The following is a 16253-nucleotide window of genomic DNA, read 5'->3' on the forward strand; positions in this document are numbered from 1 at the left end:
TGAGATCTAGTTTCCATGACTTTTTTCCTCATAGCTTTATCTTTAAAAGGTACAGGTGAGTACTCAAAAGTATAGGAGGTTCATTGGGAATGAAAGGCATTAGATTACATGGTATAACTGAGGGACAAAAATAAATGACTTGTCTGAAGTGTGGTGGTTCAAGTAATGGATAGTGTACTTCTCCATGAGCCTTCCTGGGGTGGGTGCTTGTGAGCTTTCTTGCACTGTGAAGGCCTTTTGGCCTTTGCATTCATAGCAAAGGAGAAGGGAGATGGGGAGTATGCGGCAAAGAGAGTATGTGAGAGGGTTTGAGCCTGTCTGTGTGCAAGACAAACAGTAGTTCCATAGGCCTTCTGACTGAAAACATCTGTGATAAGGAATAATATAACCTACTCCAGCAGTAACTGAATTAGTGCCAAATTAATTAGAATTTTAAAATCGAGTGTAGTGTGTGGGCCAGAAATCAATTTAAATTATGTTCCCAGAAGTAAAACCCTGAGGATTAGTCATTTCATCATTTTTAAGTGTGAAAATTATTAGAACTTCTCCCTCTTTTTTTTCTTGTTTATGTCTTCACTGAAATAAGTACTCTCTGTGATATAGACCTACTAAGTGTCTGCAGTACATCACATGTGTTTGCAATGTGATTTGCATGTATATATATATAAAAAAAAACACACTCAAAAACCTTTAGAATAATCTCAAATTATTTTGTGAATCAGTACTTAATTACCTTAATTTTTCTGAAACTAAAGCCCATAGTTGTAATTGTGTTGGCAAGCTCCTATGGTTATCTTTTTCTTTTCAGAATCATGCCCAAGGAGGAAGGAAAGTGATACATACTGATGAATGGCGGAAAAGCTCCGTGGAGGAGAGGCTGGAATATGCTCTCATAAAGGTGAATCTGTGCAGAAAATTGTCCTGCCCAAACAGGTGTATAATTCCAGCTCTTAAACTATAATAGACACCCTTGGCTTAAAAATTCCTCTGCTGCTATTCTTTTTAAAAAATATATTAATAATGAACACTTTACTAATTAAATACATTAATTAAATATATTAACAGAGAGTTGTGGTGATTTTCCTTTAAGCTTCATAAGCTGAATGAAGTCTTTGACCCTTAGTATTTTTTTCTCATAGTGTTGGTGGAACATGTTGTTCATGTTGTTTTTACTTTCCAGTGTACTGTATGGTGTTTTTTTTTTTTGGTGTTGTATTTTGTTTTTTAATGGTATTGCACTGGGTAACATTAGTGCTGAGGGAGCTGTCCTTGTGTAAATGCGTAATTCTGTTATGACATAGTTGAAAAACAAACAGACCCACTTATACTGGGGACTATTGATTTAAATAACTTTGTTCCTTAAAACTATGGTTTTTTGTTTCTCAAGAAAACCTATTTTAAATACAGATTAGAGGTATTCTTAGAGTAGTAATATCTAAAGTTATCTGTGTGTATATTGATTGTGATTTTTTTTTCAGCATGAATATAAGAATATAAGTTGTATTTTTAGAAAGATGAAAGCTTTTACTTTCCTCCCCCCCCAGGGCATTGAGAAGTATGTCACTGCAGATACAGAAGAAGCGAGATTAAATCAGGAAAAATATCCTAGGCCTCTAAATATAATTGAAGGACCTTTGATGAATGGCATGAAAATTGTTGGTGATCTTTTTGGTGCTGGGAAGATGTTTCTGCCTCAGGTAAAGACAACATGACGTGATGTACTTTCTGATTTGGCAAAAACTAACATTGCAAAATGTAGCCAAAGCATTCTATGTTGTCTGTCGTTTTCAGATACAGCTCTCGAATTGTGAAAATTCTGACAGTGTTAGGAAGTGGCCTCATTTCTTCTGTACTTTGGAACTTGAATTTCTTTATATAGTTTTATATATTTCTTTCCTTTCTCTCTCAGTGTTTTTGCTTTATTTGAAATGTAGTTTTAAATCTAGATGCATGAAAAGAGCAAACGAAGAAAAAAAAAATCTAAACTCACTTGATTACCATCAGGCTGCTCTGGGTAGTACCTTCTAAGTCTGGGCCTGTTAGTAGCTTTTCATTCAGTTGTGAGTGATCCAAAGGACTGCATTGTGAAAGCAAGTGTCATATGTAGGCCATTAACCCAATAGGGCCAGCAGTCTGTTGCTAAAGAATGCCCCGTAAAGCTGGGATCTGGGTTTACAAATGAAGTTTTGTTGATTGTTTGAATGGGTTTAAAAGAAAGCTATGAGGAACTTTAGATTATTCCTATATCTGATCTTTATTGCTGTTTCTTTCCTCCTCCATTTATCTGTGCAGGTGATAAAATCTGCTCGAGTTATGAAGAAAGCAGTTGGCCACCTTATTCCCTATATGGAAAAAGAAAGAGAGGAAAAGAGAGCTGAACAGGGCAGCACAGAACAAGAGGCAAGACAGTCCTTTATGCAGTAACTCTTTTGTAGCATGCCGTGACAAAAATTGAAATTATTTTTTGCTAATGGTATTTATTCAGCTTTTATGCTGAAAAGTTGATCCAGTCATATGGAAACTGCCAATTTGGGCTTAATATTGTAGTTAGTCTGAAATGTACGAAGTGCGCATTTTGTGAAACTTTGCTTAGTGTGTGCCTAACCTGTTGTCAGAAGTTTCATGATGCTAAAAGCTTTTGTAGGCCCTTGATTCTGGTCTTACTTAACTTTTTGTGCTTTTGTAGACATATAATTGTAGTATTATTTATTTATAACATTTTTAACATGGATTGTAGCAAATTATGCCAACTGATGCCATTTGCCCTTGGTAAACTCTAGAACTCACTTTTGAATGTTCAGAGCCTTTTAGTGTGTTTCTCTTTTTCCAGCTCTTTCCCCTGAACATTCTCCCAGCTAAACAAACCAAATTCTTTTTTTTTTAATAGATATGTTGCAAGACCTTTTGTTATGATAGAATAGTATTCTCATTGTATGTGTAGCTGTGACCAAGTGGTTGGTGACAAATGTTTTACGAAAAACAGGATCTGAATATAGTCGTCTTTTCATACATGATTTTTTTCCCCCAGTTTCTGAATATCACTTGTACTACAGTACAGGAGATATGCAAGAAATAACATAGAAACAGAAATATACAAATGACACAAATAAAAGACTGTTCATAACTGAGTAGGTAGTAGCTTCCCAGAGAGGGTTGTAGTTGTTATGAATAGCATATAAATCTTCAGTGTCTTATGACTGGGAAACAAAACAAACAAACAAAAAAACCATAAAATAACAACCTAGAACTTATAAATGTGTGTAATACACAGTGATTTCTCCGCTCCATCCAGCACTAAGCCCATTGATAGGACAAGGGTCAGCAGCATTCCATCTTGAAAGTCGTACTCAAGGAAAATGCATGAACTAATGAAAGGGTCTTGGAAAAGAGCATTAAGAATGATCAGAAGTGTAGACAATGTAATCTGCAATGAAAGTGTGGGAGTTTGGTTGTATTTGTTTGCCTTCAGACTTACCATATAGTTTTCATATTCTAGACATACCTGCAGAAAATAAAGTGGTAAAGTTTTCTGCATTCTATCAAGAGTAAATGGGGCTTAAATTTCAGTGAAAAGATACTTAAGTTAGATTGTGGTAGGAAGAAAATGTAATGGTATTGAAGCATAACAGTATATTACCTCTGAAATTTAAGAGCTTTTTTCAGTGACTTACTACATGGAGAAGCTTCAGGAGGGCATCCAGCCAGCCCTGTTTCTAGCTGAGGCCTTACTAGTGCCCAAGTATCTGACATTCTGCAGCACTGGGCCTTTTGGTTTCTGTATTGACTTGTAAGATAATTTTTGCCCTGTAATAAGTCTTGTATTTACATTGTTTTATCAAGTATTCCCCATTTTACATTTTCTTTCTTTTTTTCTTTCCTATATGCTGTGCTTGGCAGCCCTATTAATGAATTCCTACTGCTTTTCGAATGCTTATTCAATTTGTCAAGTTGATCTTGAATCCTACTATCCTTCTATTCTTCCACATAGTCTCTCCCCTCCCTTAATATCATCCATATATTATCCAATGCATAACATTTTTTTAATTTTAGGTTGCTGTTGAAAATACCAAATGATTTTCAGATTCAGATTCCTTCATGGTGTTTACTTTTTGACAGCCGACTGGTGGCGATTCCTCTGTGAGAAAAGTTTCATCATCTACCTGTACATATACTTGAAGTAATTTCTTCCAAATCTGATTAATGGAGTATGTGATAGGAGCATTGGAACACAAAGATACAGGACATCCCTTGTTTTTCTGTACTAACAAGATTGTATGCGGTAGAAATGAGTTCAGAAGAACTGAACAAAATCCATTCTTCAAATACTAATCTCTGCTTTACTGTATTTATGTGATAGGTTCAGTTTTGGTTGTTAAATATTTTTCGTCCACTCTTGACTTTGTCAGACTATGAGATTTATGTTTAATGTGCAGTAACTCCTCTCTAGTCCTGTGGAACATTACATTGTCTTCATGAGTTCTCAGAGGCAATACCTTTTATCATAATCTGGTATTTAGCACAAAAAAAAAAAAAAAAGTCAGAGTCTAGAGAATAGGGGATATTTATGTGTTTTCTTTGGCTTTCTTTCTGTGGATTTTTGAATGGTTCCTAATTCCTCTGTTGAAATCATTTTACAGTATATCTTCCCATTTGCTGTGGATCTGCTGAATGCTTGTCAAACATGAATGTAATGAATACAACTAGCATTTTAGAAAGAAAAATAACCTGATAATCAATCCTGACTATTTTCAATGGAAGGAGAATGCCTAGTCTCTTTTCTGGATGTAAAGATGGTGTCTTCTCTCTAATACATCAAGCAGATCTGTTCTCTGTTGTCATGAGTCACTTTTCTATGCGTCATCTCTCTCCTGCTCGTGCTGTTCTTTATTTTAATGCAGATGACAATGCTGGTACTTGGCACCTTCTGGCTTGTTCTGGGGATATTTGAAGTCAGTGAAAATCATTACCCTATTGCCTCCATGGGCAGGGGATTAGGACTTACTGTGGTACTTAGTCCTCTGGCTAAAAAATGGGAAGTGGAATCTGAGAGGTCCTCAAAACTATAGCAAGAGATGATGGTGAGGTATTGTGTGAGACTGAAGAGGGCAGGAGGGAAAAAAGTAGGGCCTCCGTCCTCTGCTTTCTCCACCTTGTGTTGAGGAAGGGTTTGGTCTTCCTCTGTGAATGTTTTTGTCACCGCAGAGAAAACTGGCGAGAGAGAAGAATCAGCTGTATTTATCCCCAAATTTAGATGTGGACTCAGAGGAAAATGATTTGCAGACTCTGGTAGCTGATCTGTCTGATGTTACCCAGACTACTGTAACCTCCAAGACAGTTTTAGTCCAAGACTGCCAGGAAATGCAAAGTGTTGATAGTTACATTTGAGGATAAATAGCTGTGGCTGTGGATCTCTATCAAGATAAAAAAAAGAAGCCCTTTGGATGTATGCCCAGAACTTGAGGACCTTCTTGCTTGAGACAACTGAAATCACAGTGTGCCCTAAATATGGTTTATTTAAAATACTGTGTGCTCTGGCCCATGTTGTTTGCTGCTCAGCACGCATTTTCCCTCTTCTGTATAAATCCTCCCCCCCCCCCTTTTTTTTTTTTTGCTTATGTATAAATTGATAGTTAAATTATCAGTTGTTATTGGGGGCAGCTTTTTTTTTTCATCTTTCAGCCCTTCATTAATGTCTCTAGTTTTCTCTCACATTCTAGAAATTTATTTTGAGATGTAACATTTTTCATTGCACAGGGATGGCTGACTTGCATCCCTTTTGCTTTCTCGGTTTCGTGGTCTTTTGTAAAACAGGAACACTGGGCAGAGGATAGTAAATAATGTTTAGTAAACAGCAGCATTGGTGAGAATTTCCAGGGTCCTAACAAATGTATTAGGACCATGGGAAATGCTGATATCACTCTTGGTAATATGTAAAGGTATTTTTTCCCCCAGAAAATGGCAATTACAGAAGGCAATGTAGAGTCATGAAGTAGAGAGCTATCTGATAGTGTCAATGAATATAACATGCTTTGTAGAAGGGTCTTCTTCCCCAGTTCTGCCATCTGCCTGCCAAGGAGATGAGGTACTGACTGGAAAAGTGGTAGTTTGAAAACCCAAAGTGCTCAGGTTTCCACTTGAATTAAATTCTGTGCAACTCACAACTCAGGTAGTCTGTTACTTGGGTCTCATCCCGCACCAACTCAAATGTGGTATTGTGATAAAATGGAGCTGCTCCAAATGGCAACACTAACGACACCACTAAAAGCCTATCACGAAGGGCCTTGTCCTGCTGGAGAATTGCTGTAGAGAAGATTGGCCTTTGTGCTGCTGGCAGGGCCTCTTTGTCAGGGCTGAATGCTGTCTGACCTAGGATCAATCTGTGGTGGTGCACCTTCCCTTCTTCAAGATTGTTTTTCCAGCTTGTTTGTTCAGCTTGGGCAGTCTGAAATAGCCTGATGAGCACATTGAAATGTGTTCCTTGCTATTTTTGTTGCATAAAAAATTAATCTCTTTTGCTTTTCCTAATTCCTGTCGTTCCTCTCAGTGTTGCATTGGAAGATTACATTTGATGCATGACCAGGCATGTGATCGTGAACCTTCATTACCCTATTGTTCTAAATATTTAAACTGTTTATTGGTGAGGAATGGAGGAGTTCAGTTATTGCACTACACAGAGTGCTATTCAGATGTGTTTTTTTCATGGTTTTGCTGTTTTTTTAAATGTATTTGAATAGCGTGCGCTTGAATTGCATGAGTATTTCTTGTGTGAATTTTTATTACCTGCATCTTTTAAGATAGCTTTTAATATTGGATATATTACCTCTGCTGATCCCGAGGGAATGCTGAGGCTTATGAGTAATTTAACTTGTGTGCTATTTGCTCAACTTTCAGGATCCTTACAATGGTACAATAGTACTAGCAACTGTGAAAGGCGATGTACATGATATCGGCAAGAACATTGTGGGAGTTGTTCTGGGCTGCAACAACTTCAGGTAAAGAGACTAAAACTAGGTAGCTGGGAACATAACCGTATTAAGGCTAACTTACTCATATACTAGGCTGGCTGCAGCTGTGATGATAATAGAGGTGGGCATTTACTGGGAACTGGCCTGTTACCCTAGTTGTAGTAGGAAATGCGGATCATACCACCTATTACTAATGTGGAGGCAAGAGGGAATATAACATCTTTTTGTAATGCCCTAATAAACTGGCATCTGAGATGAAAACAATTGAACTCAAATATAGGTCAGAGCATAAGTTTTTGCACGTAATATTAGTTAAATATAAGTTTAATGTCTTAAACATAGAAGATTAATACCTGGAAAAAAACACACAGGATAACTGTATTAAGCAAGACTGCCTGTGTGCTTTGCGGTGTGTTGGGAAAAAGCAAGTCTTGTAACATTCTGATGAACCTCTTAGTATGTTTTTCAAGCTGTTTGTTAACTACAAGGTTTTAAACTCATGGTGGTATGTTTTTGTAATTAAGAGATGAGATTCTAATCCTAATTCTGTGTTTCAAAAGTTGGGACTTCAAGACAAGTCAGTGCTTTCAAGTCCTAATATACGTAATGCAGGGTTGACAGCAGTGTTGGAATGAATGGTCGTTTCCATGAGTCTTTTGTCAAGTGTCTGTCAAATGTTGTGCAGAACTGAATGCTTTGGAACTGTCTTATCACTCATTCATTTTGTTTTGTTTTTGACTTGTCTGTAACTTGTTCTTTAAAAAAGAGCCAAATTGTCTCTTGTTTTAAAACACAAATGGCTGAAGCCAGTACCGGTGTTGTGTATATGTAGTACATTCATCTGCTTTCTTGAGCTTTTATTTTTTTTAAACATAGTGAACTGAAGCCATGGTGCTTTCTGTCGCCATGGTCATGAGTGAGACTGAATGAAGCCAGAAGGCTGGCATGGCTCACTTGGAAAAAAACAAAAACAAACCCAATCAACCTTAACCTATTACTTAACCTATTAATTAACCTATTAGCTAGGGCTAATAGGAATAGAGCACTAGCAAGGGAAGTGCAGTGTCTCATTTCATAAAATACAGGCTTTAGTAAGACAAAAGAAACTTGATGTGAATCAGTTTATGTTCCTGACATAAGGTATGATATCCACAAAACCTTTTAGTATTGCCTGAATGACTTCAAATGAAAAAAAATTACTCAAAACCAAAACCACCCTCTTGCACTTGAATTTTCTTATCAACTGTGTCATCTGGAACTCTGTATTGAAATTTTTTCCAGACCCACAGGTGTTTCTTATATTGCAATTCCCAGTTGAGGTCTTGAGAGAAACACAATCTCAATTTTAATTTCAATATTAGGTTAGCCATTTATTGTAAGAGCAATATGTTTGCCCTTTAATAGAACTATTTGACTACTTTTTTAAAGAATCTTGTGTCATCTCACTTCTTTTCACAGAGTTATTGATTTAGGAGTCATGACTCCATGTGATAAGATATTGAGAGCTGCTGTTGAGAACAAAGCAGGTATAGAGAGATTTCATTAGTACTCCTGGCTTATTTAATTTTAAACCCCACTTGCTTTTTTTTTTTTTTTTTTGGCTACTCATTGCATTTCTATGCTGTCAGTGGTTTGGTCAGACTACCTTCAAGTAAATGAAAATTTTTGTGTTAACAGAAGCAAGTATTTAGTATTTAGCATTTCTGTGAAACTTAGCCCAAGGAACTGAAAACCTGCATTAAAAGGACAACTCCAGGAGAGATATTTTAGTACTTGTTTTACAGATGGATAAATGGAAACTTGGAAAGGTTAACTAACTTTGTGTTGGATTTTAAATCAGTAGAAGAACTTGGCATTCAGCCTGCTAAAGCAAGGAGTGTGAAAAACAAAATGTATTGTTCTAATAAAAAATGAACTTTCTTTCTGAACCAAGCTATAGTTTCTGTGAAACAGTCTATTGCGTTTTGGAAAATATTTGTATGGATCAGAGGTGGTGAAGTTTGAAAGCATTTGCTGTTTCAAAGAGCAAATGTTATAATTTCTGTGCTGATCTTCTGAGGTTTAAAGTTTGCTAATCAGAAGCATTGTATATTTATTGTGAAACTAGAGCAGTAGGTGTCCAGCAGCTGTGAAGACTGTTTGAGAAATGTCTTAAACTGAGGATTCAGAATCAACCTTCGTTCTTAGAAAGCTTTTACTTTCTAATTAAGTGAAACCTGGCTTCTAGATTAGAGATTACCATGCTTTCTATTTCATTATTTTTTTTTGTCTGATGCGTGAAGTTAGAAATTAAATGCTTCCTGTAGTAATTTGTATGTAATGCTAGAATGGATTTACTAAACATTTTGTGTATATGTTTGTAAATTTGCAATAGATATAATTGGCCTGTCTGGTCTCATCACCCCTTCTTTGGATGAAATGATTTTTGTCGCCAAGGAAATGGAGAGATTGGCAATAAAGATTCCTTTGCTGATTGGAGGAGCAACTACTTCTAAGTAAGATATATCAATTGGGAAGATGGGGAATGTGTATGAAAATAGTGCTAACTAGGGAGAGAAACCTATGACCATTTCTTTCTTCCTTTTCCCTCCTTTTCCCTCAACACGTATACTGGTATGTGTTTACTTGAGAGTGAATGTTTGGGACTTTATTCTAAGTGAAGGGTGTAGGGGAGCCCTTTCTTCATATAATTTTCGTGTCTGTAGGGCATTGCAGATTAAGAATTATTGTCAAATTAACATTATTAAACAATTTTGTAAAATTTATTTGTAGAGATAAATGTAGCTGCCAGCAGAAATTTTGTTTTGAATATGGGAATAATTTTATTATATATATATACATACCTTGTATTCAGAAATAATTTTATTCATTTGAACTCTGCATAAATGTGTACTTGTGCATATGCCCAGATGCACACAGCTTCTACAAAACACGTCAAGTAAAAGGATTCTTTATGGAAGATTGCACTGGTAATATATATTTAATTTTACTTGCACAGTTTTAAGTTTAACTTTGTGTGCATTCTGAAAGGTTGTGTATGTTAGAGCTTGATAAGGAAGAAACAACTGCATTTATTCTCTGAAATGGGAAGACATTTATAATGAGTAGACCATACATACTTGAAAAGGTGGAAAATTAGATTATTTTGAAAGAGAGACTGGATTCTGAATATAGAATCTACACAGTGAAGTTTCATCTTATCTTACTATAATTATGTTTCTGTTATTACTATACTGTTAAATTCAGATGCTGACAAATAATGGTAATGGTATTATTATGGTAATAGACTAAAAGAAAAAAAAAAAGGATACAGTACCACTGTAGGACTATGCCGTTTCTTTTGTCTGCTCCTATCAAAGTTGAAGATACAGTATCTTTTTTTTAATAAAGATCAGAAATGCACCAACAAATTAAGGTAATCCAGGACAGTTGGTTACATGGCTGTTGCGTAGTCATCAGTAACTTTGATGTTCAAGTGTTTTAAACATCTGACACCACCTGAAGGAAAAAAAGGCACTTAGGCCTCAGTTCAGGACTGCTAACTTTAATTTGAACAGCTAAGTACTATTATACAAAAGTGATCCTGAGTATTTCAATGAGTAGGATTGGAATATGAGTATATGTTAAATTAATTGGGAGTTTTTTATGCAAATGAATTGGCTGACCTAGAAGTTGCAAATTTATTCTATTTATTGACACCTGGCAGAATTCCTTCTTCAGGTGAGTAGACAGAGCCTCAGGTTCTGAAGTACAGTATCATGGAAATTTAAGCAATCATCACTGCGTTACATTAACGTTAATTCACGGATCGAAAAGGTAGGGTGTGGGAGAGGAAAAGCTAAGCAAAAAAGATTATATATATATATATATATATATATATATATAAATATATATATATAATTACAGTTTTTGTTAGCCTAGTTTGGAATATTCTCTTTGAAATTTTTGATATTCAGACTAACTAGTTAATGACTTTGTCAGCTGGTGAGACAATATAAGTTGGCACATTACTTATGAAGCATTCTGATACTCTGAAGTAAAGAGTTTGTGTACCTATTATTAAAAATCTGTGCTTAATCATCCCTGCATAGCAGATGGATGCTTTCTTGTTTTGAAGATCTGGATTATGCATTAAGTCAGGATTTTTTTCACTGGGCATTTTGTATTTTTTTGTTTGTTTTTGATTCAGTTGTGAAATGCTCTATCTCTTTCTTTTTCATTTAAGAACACACACAGCTGTTAAAATTGCCCCCCGATATAGTGCACCTGTAATTCATGTCCTGGATGCATCCAAGAGTGTTGTGGTTGTAAGTTCTAATTTCCTACTTTTCTGTTGCGCCTCTCATCCTTTCCTCTTAAGATTCAATATTATGGCAGAAAACTGGAGAGGCACTGCAAAGACCAATTTCTAAACTACTGTCACTTCAGCAAATTTTTTGCTGCTGCCGGGTTATCTCATCAAACTTAATCCACTTATTGTCATTGGATACCTTTATTTACATGCCAATTTCTCTAGTGATGGTGGAATGATTCACTCTGAGTCCTTGACTGTAGTTCTGAGATGTTTTAAAATGAGGAGTGGTGTAGTTAGATGTGATCTGCTGTTCTCTCTGTTTTGGGTATATTGCTGCAGTTAGTGATATGGCAACAGGAAAACAGTACTATGAAATGGCTGACTGGTGTTTTTTGGAATAGATGCTTTCTGTTAAACAAATGAGTAGTCTTAGTGGGGAAAACACATGCTGGAAAGAAGTAGGGTGAGCTGTGTTATTTCTCTGACTTCAGCCTCTAGGATCTTGGAGTATCTTCATGCTGGTCTCTGCTAGTGCTAACTGTGTAGGAGGACATTATTCTTGCTAATAATCATACTCTTAAATATATTTTGAATCTAGTTTGCAGTTCAGTGGTAAGACAATTTAGTATTGTCAAGTGTAATTGTGTAAGGTTAATGGAAACTAGATTATTAAAGACAGATAGCTTAGTCTGAAATTCTCACTGTGTCATTACTATAATATCTTACAATATGTACTTAGTGCATTCTCGTTTCTTTTTTTCAGTGCTCTCAGCTCTTAGATGAAAGTGTAAAGGATGATTTCTTTGAAGAAATATTAGAGGAATATGAAGAAATTAGACAAGAACACTATGAGTCTCTCAAGGTACAAATATAATTAATTTAGCTTCTTGTTTGGAGTGGCTAGTACTTGTATTATTACTAACTCTGAGTTTCAACTCTTTATGAAGACCTTGAGGTATACTTGTGTTGATTATGAAAAAAAATTTCTGACCTGTAAGGGAAAATTCTTCATGGCTCTAACATACAGTTGGCAAATTCTGTATTGTCCTCAATGGACAGTCAGTGGTATCTAGGACATCTCCTTGGGGCTGGCAGTCACATCAGTTTAACCAGTCTAAAGGAGACTGGTGCGCTCCTAGGGTAGTAGCTTAAAACAGGAAAATACACTAAGGTAACTGAAGTAGCACTGGTTGCTTTTGGTGATGCCATGCTGTATTCTGAGTATTTCTCACTACCAAATTTTCCTATTGTGTTTGTGTTGTTTTGGTTAGGGATCTGAGCAATGTCAAAGTAGAGAGCTGGGGCTGCAATTTTAGGAGAGTGAAGAGAAGGAAGGAATGAAATGCAGAAGTTGATGGCACAAATTAACAGTAGTAAGCTGTTAGTAGAAGCATGTCTGATGCTTCTGAGGTTGTCTTGTAAAGAAACAGAAACACTTGGTCCATGCAAGTTTAAGACCATTTTTGCATAGGGAACCAGTAAACCAAGATGAGATCAGTGAGGTTTGCAGTGAATTCAGCTGGGAGTTGGTGGAACTGAAAATACATTTTTTGTCAGAATTGACCTGAAGACATCTTTGAATAAAACTGTATAATCACTATGATAGTTACAGTTTGTCTGAAAGATAAGTCGTTTTATAAAAGTAACCTTAATGTTCATACAGGAAAGAAGATACTTGTCTCTACAGCAAGCTAGGAGAAAAGGTTTCCATAATGACTGGTTATCAGGACACAAACCAGGTCAGTTTAGTTGTTGATTTTACTGTGTCTTTAATTTTTATTTATTTTATATATACATTGAATAATACATAAATTGATAAAGCTTCATTAAACTTCAGACTTCAGTAGCACTGTGTTAGAAATAGTGTAACAATTTGAATAAACTTGTGTCTGTTTGAGCAGACTTTTTTTGTTCAATCTTGCTGTCCTGTCTCAACTTTATATTTTTCATAGTATTCAAAAAAAAAAACCAACAAAAAGACTTAATAGCAAGTTGGAAAAAAAAATCTAAAACAGAATTTCCCATAATACCATACAATGAAATATGAATCTAATGCACCCTTTCCAAAATAATGTTGGACTGGCTCATATGCAAACATTATGTACCACATTCAGGCAATGCAAGTTGTGACACAGCATGTGTATTCAATTCCCCCTTACATTTTAAAGGAAAAAGAGGTACAAATCATTTTCTGCCCATCCCGCTACCAGTTTCTCTACCAGTTTTATTTTTAATACTAAACACTAGAATTACAAATGGCATTCCCCAAGAAGTTGCATCCTGTAGTGGCATTAACACTTGACTGCTTTCTGTCACTTCGTTTACAAGGGGTGTGTTAACCCCTTAGTAGGCAGCTAAGACCTAGTCAGCTGCTTGCTCGCTTGTACCAAGTGGGATGGGGAAGAGAATCTGAAGGATAAAAGTGAGAAAACTTGTGGGTTGAGATGAAGGCAATTTAACAGGTAAAGCAAAAATGGTGTGCAAGCAAAGCAAATAAAGAATTCATTTTCTGCTTCCCATCAGAAGGCAGATGTTCAACCACTGCCACGAAAGCAGAGCTTTATCACATAGAACGGTTGCTTGCAACTGCAAACACCATAATTCAGGATGTCTCCCCTTCCTCATTACCCCGACTTTTATTACTGAGCTTGATGTCATACACTGTGGAAAATTTGTTCAGTCATATAGGGTCAGCTGTCCTGGCTGTGTCTTTCCCAACTTCTTGGGCACCCCAGCCAACTTTCTGGCAGGGCAGCATGAGAAACAGAGAAGGCCTTGGTGCCCTGTAAGTCCTGTACAGCAATAGCTAAAACATAGGTGTGTTGCCAACACTGTTTTGGTCACAAACCTAGAATATAGCACCATATTGGTCATTACAAGGAAAATCAGCTCTATCCCAGTGAAAACCAGTACAAAGACTCAAGAAGATGCTAATTTTCAGTAGCTCGTTTTGATAAAGGTCACGTTATGAAGTAGTGAACAGCGTAGACAAGTACAAAGCTTGTGGATACATCATAAAAGATCCATCTCTCTCTTTCACTTGTGTCTATGCATCTGAACAAGTGTGTGGTGGTTGCAAAAGCTCTTTCAAATTGCATAGTAATCAACAGAGCTATTTACAACACCATAGGACATAATATGTTTGCGTATAAAAAGTGGGATTTAAAATTATGAATGGCATGTGCCCATAAAATCTGGTAGGTAAGGATAGGTTGGTTAAGGTCTTAGATCGAGTATTTTGTCTGATGAAATATGCTAAGAAGTCCAGTAGTGAGTAAGGATTAATTTATAGGAAAGAACAGAAGGCCTTGCATTTTTTGTTTTGGCTTTTTATGCTTTTTTAAAAATCCATGTAATAACTGTAAAGTATGGTATGACTTGGGAAGGATAGGGCACTAAAAATTACTTGGGAAGAGCTCAGTTGTAGTGATGGAAGCTACTGAGCATCAGTTATGCTATACGTATAAGAGCAGTATTAAATAATTCCTTCATGAAAGATTGTACTTTTGATTCCTACAGTTAAACCAAAATTCATTGGTACAAAAGTCTTTGAAGATTATGACCTGAAGAGGCTAGTAGAATACATTGACTGGAAGCCTTTCTTTGATGTCTGGCAACTTAGGGGAAAGTATCCCAACCGGGGTTTCCCTAAAGTCTTTAATGATAAAACTGTAGGTAAGTATTGAATTTGCATTTACTGCATGCAGATAATCTTAACAGACCTGTCATGCTGCATTAAGATTCTGAATGGTTTGATATACACAGGAGTGGTAAAAATACATGTAAACTTAAATGTCACTGAAATCATTTGTGTAAAACAACACTTACTGGCATATTGGCACGTGAGGCAGAAAGAGTGCTTAATCATATTTAGAATTAACCTACAAAATACAGGGCAGTGTTTTAATGACAGAAAATGGTGACAGAGCAATTAACACATGTTCCTGTTAAGGGTGAAGATGTCAAGAAGGCTCTGTCTCTTTGATACTGAACTTTAGTAGGTGTTGAAATACGTGATGAAACTGCAGGTGTGACGCAGAAATAAATGTTCTGGATTGGCTGCACTGTGGTAATGAGGTGCACACACATTTTCCCTGTTGCTCACTTCATTCTGCATCCTCTGCCTCTACTGGAATGGTGCTGGCTCTAACAATTGTTTTAAGATGTATATTTTTACAGCTGTATACACATAATTGTACTGCTATTGTCTATGCTGTAGCTGACACATTGTTGCAGTCATCAAAAAATTACCTGGAAAAGGAACCAATCTTCAGCAATTTTTAAACCTGTTTAAACTGCTTGTGAAAGCACGTCTTTTCTAAAGGGTTCTCTTTTTTTTTTGATAGGTGAAGAAGCAAAGAGAGTTTATAACGATGCTCAAAATCTGCTGAAAATGTTGATCAATCAAAAGAAATTACAAGGCAGGGGTGTGGTTGGATTCTGGCCAGCTCAAAGTGTTCAAGATGATATCTATTTATATGCTGTAGAAGAGGCAGTGGGATCTTCGGAACCGATAGCAAAATTTCATGGCCTGAGGCAACAGGTACAATGACAGAACACTTGTTAAATAGTGATTTTTTTTCTGAATTGCAAGAATAGAGCACAAGTGTCCTAATAAAATCTGTGCAGAAAATAGTTGTTGTAATCTGTCTGCAGTCATCCTGCCATTTCTTTCACTAATAACATGGTTTTATTAGTGATGACCCAGGTTCTTGTAGTATTTGTAGTATTTTGTATTGCAGTAGTACAGAATGTTTTATGTATTTGACAGCTTTAGATAACGGTGTGTTTTCTGTCCTCGTTTTAATACTTTAGCCATCTGAAAGCACTGTGCTGTATGTTTTCGTCACAAATTCTGTGCGCTAAGTTAGAATCATCTAATGAGCCTTAGTTCTTTAATAATATCCCTGGATTCTGCTTTTAATGAGGCATTCTGCTTGGATGTGTTGAAGGTTAAAAATACCTTTAGTTATAATACTAGCAAAATAATGCTC

General features: G+C 36.2%; 1 protein-coding gene across 3 annotated transcripts in view; it reads left to right on the forward strand.

The window, feature by feature from the left end:
- Window positions 1–16253, forward strand: part of MTR (5-methyltetrahydrofolate-homocysteine methyltransferase) — a 45077-nt gene that overhangs the window by 24009 nt on the left and 4815 nt on the right. For all 3 annotated transcript variants that reach the window (XM_032185094.1, XM_032185095.1, XM_032185096.1), the window contains 11 exons: window positions 809–898; window positions 1545–1697; window positions 2293–2400; window positions 6892–6992; window positions 8424–8491; window positions 9340–9460; window positions 11191–11272; window positions 12023–12121; window positions 12923–12998; window positions 14779–14934; window positions 15606–15802. In XM_032185094.1, the coding sequence (XP_032040985.1) occupies window positions 809–898; window positions 1545–1697; window positions 2293–2400; window positions 6892–6992; window positions 8424–8491; window positions 9340–9460; window positions 11191–11272; window positions 12023–12121; window positions 12923–12998; window positions 14779–14934; window positions 15606–15802 (1251 nt within the window). The remainder of the gene's footprint in view (window positions 1–808; window positions 899–1544; window positions 1698–2292; window positions 2401–6891; window positions 6993–8423; window positions 8492–9339; window positions 9461–11190; window positions 11273–12022; window positions 12122–12922; window positions 12999–14778; window positions 14935–15605; window positions 15803–16253) is intronic.

The sequence above is a fragment of the Aythya fuligula genome, chromosome 3, assembly GCF_009819795.1.
Source record: "Aythya fuligula isolate bAytFul2 chromosome 3, bAytFul2.pri, whole genome shotgun sequence".
Taxonomy (NCBI): Eukaryota; Metazoa; Chordata; class Aves; order Anseriformes; family Anatidae; genus Aythya; species Aythya fuligula.